The following is a 7,712-nucleotide window of genomic DNA, read 5'->3' as shown; positions in this document are numbered from 1 at the left end:
ACCGTTTAAAAGTCTAAAAAAGTAAAGGGTCATCAATAACCAGTCATGTCTACAACTCTACCCCTTCAAAAAAAGTTATCTACCCGTTCTGTAAATAACTCTAAAAAAGTCTAAGGGTTAGTTTGGTAAACTACTCAAACTCTCGTTCTATCTTTTTTCACTTCTTCCAAAAAAAAATATTTTAACTTTTTTACACTTTTTATATCACATCAATCATTTTTTATTATTATTCAAACAAAAAAACTCACTACAAAACAAAAATTTTTTTCACTTTTCTATAAAACATTCTCAAATTTTATATCACATCAATCACTTCTTACTACACAACACACAAATATTTCACAACACAATTACTTACCAAACAGACCCTAAATTTTTTTTTTTAACAGCTCCAAGTCTTAAAAACCAAGCTATGTACGACTGTGTATATCATAATTATTCCATCAAATTTTGTCAGAATATTTTATACTTCAAGCTTCGGGCTTCGGGTTAAACTTGACGTTAGTGTTATTTTTTGTTTTTATGTACCTTTGTCATTCTCATTTGAGTGTTATTTTACAAATCATTGAAACGTTTGAAATAAGATAAGTCTAACTGTAGAAGAATTTGCTACATTCGATTTGTTCTTAATTATTTCTTCCAATTCAAAGCATTCAATTATTCAAATAAGCCTTCAAAGTTCAATCGTTCAAATTAATTTATAAACAAAATCTAGCCTTTCATTTTTAGGTATGTAATAAACTTTCATATTAATTAGGATTTAATCTTTTATATTTAAATTTTTCTTTTCAATTTTGATGAGTTATTTATTTATTGCGTTAGTTAAAATTTTTAATTAATTTTTGTTAAACTTTAGGGTTTTTTTTTATTTAAAAAAAAAAAAATCTTGACCCCCCTGACCTAAAATCCTGGCTCCACCACTTGCTGGAGGGCGAAGAGTTATTGATGGCTGTAATAGTGGCTAGGCTGATCTGGTTTGAGGCGCAATGATGTGGTTTTTGGTCGAGTTTTCTCAGCACCCTTCAAGCTTATAGCTGCGGCTCGGCAAATGGTGGATGAGTTATCTCTTGTGCTCTAGCGGCCTTCGGGAATGACTAGGGGAATTGTGTCGTCGCGGGATAGATGGTCTCCTCCTCCCCGTGGGTTCTTAAAGATTAACTGGGATGCTGCTCTAGACCCAGTCAAGCAGAGGACGGGAATAGGGGTAGTGATAAGGGATGAAGTCGGTGGATTCTATGCAGCACAGACAAAGGTTGTTCCGTTTGTTATGGACCCATCCATGGCTGAAGCGTTGGGGGCTTGGATTGCAGTTAAGCTTGGTTGTGAATTGGGTCTTTCCCAGGTGCACCTTGAGGGAGATGCGGTGAATGTGGTGGAAGCATTGAAGAAGCTAGGAAAGGCCCTGCTGGCATCCTTTTGGCCATCTGATAGTGGATACTTGGGTTTTCCTCTCCAAAATGCTCTCTTATTCTGTATATCATGTGCGTCGAGAAGCGAACACGGTAGCTCATAAGCTGGCTAAATTTGCTCTTGCTCAACTTCTTGATGTATCTTGGTTGGATGAGTGTCCGGGTGTTATTCGACATGTTATTCTTGCGGAGCAAGATATTATTGTTTAATCAATGAAGTGATTAGTTTCAGGAAAAAAAATAATAAAAAATAAATAAAAATCATTCAATATTTGATTAGTGATTAAAAAAAAAAGTTGGTTCCCAAAAACTCAATCAATCAATTGCCTTAATTTTTTTTTATTCGATTTTAGGAAATATTTTTACACTAATTTGCCTTTCTTTGTGCAGGTTAAAAGTGTTAGATAATCCTATCATAAAGATTAAAATCCTACTTAAGAATCTAAGATCAACAATGTCACTCGAAAGATTAAAAGGATTAGCCATATTATCAATTGAAAAATAAATGTTAGGGGTAATTACCTTTTTCCCCCATGAACTACCAAAAAATGCGCGATGCTCCCATGAACTACCAACTCGACCAAAATAGAGCATTAAACTACCAAAGACAACCCTTTTTCCTCTCTTCCGTCAGTCAAAGGGGTTAAAACAAACGGTCAACGGGTCACGTGACTGTCACACGCCGTTTTACCCTAATTTTCTTCCTCTTTTCCCCCATGAAGTACCATTATTTTCCTCTTTTCCCCCATGAACTACCACTATCTTCCAACATGCCCCCATGTAAAACGGCACATGACCCGTTGACTGTTTCTTTTAACCCCTCTAACTGACGGAAGGGGAAAAAATGGTTGTTTTTGGTAGTTGAATGCTCTATTTTGGTCGAGTTAGTAATTCATGGAGGTATCGCGCATGTTTTGGTAGTTCATGGGGGGAAAAAATGTAATTATCCCTAAATGTTAAAAAGACTTGCATATAAAAACTTAGTAAGTAACTTTGCATCTCAAAAAGCGAGAAAAATGAATTTTAAATTAAATAATGTTTATATTTAAATAAAATGCTGCTCACTTAAACTTCTCGCCTAAATCCTCAAAATGTATCGAGCTGGCCTTGACGATGAGGGTCAGCTTTGTAATTTTGAGGATGAGAAGGATATGATGATGTAGCATCGACTTCAAATCACTCCATCTAGGAATCAGAAACCCATTTAGACAGTAAACAAAACAAAGCTTCATTTCCGAGACCTTCAACTTCAAGTTTGAACGGATTTGATATTCAAAAATGACTCTTACACAATAGTTGTCTAGGTGTTGTGCAAAAGGGTAGACACATGGAGTGGGACTCATGAAGTGGGTTCCACCACATGAGTCCCACCTCACGTGTCTACAGTTGTGCACAACTGTAGTGCAAGGATCAGCCATCTTTGATATTAAAGATCATTCTCGCGTGGGCTTGATCTTTTCAGGTTGTTTGAGGAGAATGGGGAGGAGGCGATCTAGGTTTGTGACGCTTGCACCAGTGTCAAAGATAATATCCAAGCTAGCTGGAGGAGATTGAAAAGGTTGTTAACTTCATGACCGGTGATCAGAAAGAAAGTTTGTCTGGTGAGCTTGCAGGAGTCAATTCAAATATCTCTCCGTGATTGATTTGTTGTACCATTTGCATGGTGTACTCTCTAGTCTCGACGCCATATAACCTTGAATGCCTGGGAGGTTCATTAATTTGTTGTACCATTTGGATGGTTATGATCATTTGACCTGGTGATTTGAACTGGACCATAGGATGCTTTTATATATGGTAGACGTAGATCTAGTGGTTGAATTTATTGCACCGTTAGTAAAGTCAACTGTAAGATCAAATTAACTTTGATCTAACGGTTGTGACTAAATGATCGTTACTAAACCTTATGATCTCACAGTTATAATCGTTGATAATATTTTAATCTAACGACCAGAATTAATTTCGAAACAAAGTGACTTTTAGTGAACAGACATAAATAAATGCTATTTTTAACACTTTAGATAGACGATTGCAGTCTAGCTTTTGAAACAATAGAAAAATTCTCTTTTCTTCTATTTCTCGTATCTTGCTAGAAAAGAAAAGCTTAGCATATTTCTGGTGGGACTGGAGCAAATAATTTTTTAAAGAAAACGACGTTGTAACACACTTTAGGAGTATTTTAATTTTCTACTTTCTATTACTTTTTCTAACACAGTATACAAGATAGTTCTATTCTATCCCTTGAATCCTTTACTCCTAGGCCTGTTCTATGACAAGAGATTTAACTAGTGAGGGCTCGAACTTCTCCAAACAAGTGAGACCTAAAACGTGAAATATTTAATTAAAATGAGTGGTAAATTGTGGAGTCAGCGTTCGAACTCATAATCTTTATTGCATCTAATACCATGTTAAATCACCACTTATATTAAATGTCTAAATTAATAAAAGAAGATGGATTTAAGGCTAAATGAAACCACAATGCCTCTTTAAACTTGATCACAAATTTAAGATAGACAATTTATAAAGAAAAGGAACAGGTTCCAAATAATAGAAAAGAAAAGAAAAAAAGTGGGGGGAATTACCTAAGGTTGAGGAGAAAGATAAATACATATTGATAGAAAAGTATAGAAGCACGTCCTATATATCTAAGAGTAGAAAACCTAAAGAGATTGTGGCTGCTGTTGTTGCTGCTCACTTCCTTGCCATTTCCATACAATATCCTTGAGAGAGGGCTTCAAGTCCTGGTTACAGAAATTTTTGTACTCAAATGTGTCCCCCGCTGCTTTGTTCACCTCCACAACAAAAAACGAAGGTGTAACTTCAAATATTTCAGCATCGATTGCAAGTTGCCCTTTTCTCCCTTCTTTGCTTCCCTGTAATGTAACTTTTCCTCCTTTCTTCATGACCTTAAATCTCTCCAACTCTGCTATTTCTTCCAACTTTGACACGATCATTGAGGCTGGTTTTGTTGTAGTGAATCGTGCCTCCGGTCTCTGACTCCTACCCTCCTCAAACAAGCCGGATAGATCAAATCCTGGCGAATGAGAGATAATATGAAAGGCATTCAAACAAGTCGGTCTCATGGGGCTTGTTTCCGACGCTGCAAAGGCGGCCTGAACGTCGTCGCTGACAGATATTTTGGTGCCGTCTGGAGGAGGGTGTATGGCTTCAATCGTTTTGAATCCCTTCTTGAACCAAGTATTCTCCTTGAGCTTGGCGACATCTATTCTTGTGCTTGGATTGGGATTAAGAATTTTTGAAAGAAGCTTCCGGACATCCGGTGGAAACCAATGGGGGCACCTGAATTCTCCTTTGCTAATCTTCCTATACATTTCCATGAGATTAGCTTCCTGGAAAGGAAGAAAACCAGCCAATAAAACGAAGAGAACCACACCACACGACCATATATCAGCCTTTGCTCCGTCATAACCTTTCCTGTTAATGACTTCCGGGGCCACGTAGGCAGGAGTTCCACACGTCGTGTGGAGAAGGCCATCTTGCCGCCTAGACTCACACAACGCGCTCAACCCAAAATCTGAAACTTTGAGATCGCCATTCTCGTCGAGAAGGAGATTCTCCGGCTTTATGTCCCGGTGATATACCCCTCGACTATGGCAGAAATCAACGGCCCCAATCAGTTGCTGAAAATACTTGCGTGCCACGTCTTCCTTGAGCTTCCCTTTGGCAACCTTGTTGAAGAGCTCTCCACCTTTCACGTACTCCATGGCAAAATAAATCTTGGTTTTGCTTGCCATGACTTCATAGAGCTGGACAACGTTCGGGTGCCTAACGAGGCGCATGACAGAGATTTCTCGTTTGATTTGATCAATCAATCCGACACTCAAAACCTTCTGCTTGTCTATAATCTTAATGGCTATATTCTGGCCGGACCGGAGGTTTCTTGCACGGTAAACCTTGGCAAATGTGCCTTGTCCAAGCATGCGGCCGAGCTCATACTTTTGCATCAATATTGTAGTCTCCTTCTTCTCCATATTGCTTCCCTCCTTCCACCTATCAAAGAATTAAGTAAAAAAGGATATAAAATTAAACCCAAACAGACCAGGAGTACTCACTGGAATTCACTCCATTTTTCTCTCCAATTTGTGCTGAGCACTACAAAAAACACCCTTGTTTTTAAAAAACGCCGGAAATCAGAATGGCCGAGTTTTCGTGGGTCGGAAATTGGGTTTTGTCGGCTTAAAATAAACGCCGAGAAAAATTTGGCTCAAGGCCGGAGCAATCAAAATGTCTCTATGAAGGGAGAAGAGAAAACGGCATGGACAAAGGGAATTCAGACCTCGCACACAGGCAGGGTCAAAGAATATCCCTTTGTGAGAGAGAAAGATGCAGCAGCATGTACAAATTTATTGAAGCGAAGGGGGTTGGTTGAGAGGAATTCCAGCTAACGGAAACCGAACTCTGACCCCATGCATGCAAGAGAGTATTTAGGTGCAAGCTGAGTGGTTGTAATTTAAGACCTTATATATAGTAGTAATACATAGAAGCTAATGCGTTGGACTTGTTACAAAAATCAGACGGCTATCACTATTTTGCGCAGTTTTAATTTTTACTAATTATGCAAGCTAGCTAGGAACTTTGAAGATGGAGGCGGATGAGAAAAGAAGTGGTGGGGGGAAATAGTTGGAGGTTTGCTCGATTCCTTCGCGATGAGTACAAAACAAAATCCGGATACGTATATACATACATATACAGTATATATAGGATTATAGGTGATCCTATTTTGATAAGGATCTCCACGGAGTTTAAAATTATGGAATTCAGGCCATTCGTTACATCAAATAACTTGAAAAATACTATATATTAAAAACATGACACGTTATTGACTAAGGTAGCAAAAAAAAAAACTATACTCAATTCTCATTAGACATGCCACCTTTTTAATAGGTGGCATTTTTCAAGTTGGTTGATGCAACAAACAACCTGAATTTTATAATTTTAGAATTTGAATTTCAAAGAAATTATGAACGAGCCCTATCCAACATTTATTTTTTTTTAGACAAAGGACCTCTTCATTTCAAATAAAATGAATAATATTCATTTCATTTTATTGACTTGATTTAAAGTTAGTGCATCTAATGGCCGATGTATGTAATTCGATCTACATTATGTACGTAATTCGATCTACATTATTTAAATTTTTTAAAAACGTGCCACCGTTAAGGTTCCGTTTCACGTGAAAAAAAAGAAAAAAGAAGAAGATTATATTCTTTCCTTCTCTTAACATATATAGATTTACACGAACATTTATTTGTGGCCTACATACTTGGGGAGCAAGCTATCGTCATCAATGTCCCATAACTCTACAATTGTGAACTACAGCCATTCATATGTGTGCATGGCTAGCTGTATCAGTGGGTGGTATTGACGGACAATCCACAGGCAAAACTCCCTACATTGGTGGGGCCATGATTACAACTATTCATAATCATGTAACTTGTCGTATATACGTGTTGATGAATCTTAATTAAGAGTTGGCTTGCATTGAGGGGACCTTAAATAATGGTGCCCATTTAGTTTGTCGAATTGAGAGTGACAACGTATGGGCACAATAATTGATCTGATTATCCATGCTATATACGTACAAAAATGATATATAATGATTACAAAAAATACATTACAAAATTAGTTTCTAAGAAAATGAAGGCATTATAATCATAATAAGCTGCAGAATAAGAAAATGAGATTTCCGAATATTGAACGGCAGAAATCTGAAGTTCCATGGCCCCTTTACAGTTCTAGAAAAAGTGGGAAAATAAAGATAATTGAACCTGTAAAGAGGATTAAAGCTTAATCCAATTTTCCATGTATTTATTCTCAAGAAACATGCGGCTAGGAGCAGGAATTCTAGTGCAACAGAACCTGCCAGCTCTGGAAGATGACTCAATTAACACTACAAAAATAGTTGCATTTTGCCACTTACAGTTTGCCACGTGTACGAACACAGTACACGTGGCAAACTATTCGCCACGTGTGCATGACCACGTGTGCGACTCGTGTTAGATCTGAATGTGACTAACTGAACATCTTGCCGCGTGTATCATAATACACGTGGCAGATTAGACACGTGTATCTTCATACATGTGTCTAATTGTCAATCACGTGTATTAAATACACGTGTCTGATAGTCAGACACGTGTATTCCAATACTTGTGGCCACCTGGCCACGTGTACTATTGTACACATGTCTGATTGATAGACACGTGTATTAAATTACACGTGTCTGACTGTCAGACACGTGTATGAAGATACACGTGTCTATTTTGTTTTTTTTTTTTTAAAAAAAAA

The 7,712-nt window shown here is 37.5% G+C and overlaps 1 protein-coding gene across 1 annotated transcript; it reads right to left on the bottom strand.

Moving 5' to 3' along the window:
* Positions 1 to 3,981: 3,981 nt before the first annotated feature.
* On the bottom strand, positions 3,982 to 5,882 carry LOC133868673 (CBL-interacting protein kinase 5). The gene has a single exon (XM_062305622.1). It carries the CDS (start codon positions 5,396 to 5,398, stop codon positions 4,067 to 4,069), a length of 1,332 nt encoding a protein of 443 aa, XP_062161606.1. The 5' UTR covers positions 5,399 to 5,882; the 3' UTR covers positions 3,982 to 4,066.
* Between the last annotated feature and the right edge of the window lie 1,830 nt (positions 5,883 to 7,712).

This window comes from Alnus glutinosa, chromosome 5 (genome assembly GCF_958979055.1).
Source record: "Alnus glutinosa chromosome 5, dhAlnGlut1.1, whole genome shotgun sequence".
In the NCBI taxonomy this organism is placed as follows: Eukaryota; Viridiplantae; Streptophyta; class Magnoliopsida; order Fagales; family Betulaceae; genus Alnus; species Alnus glutinosa.
The sequence above is the reverse complement of the archived record's forward strand: the minus strand, read 5'-3'. Positions and strand labels throughout refer to the sequence as shown.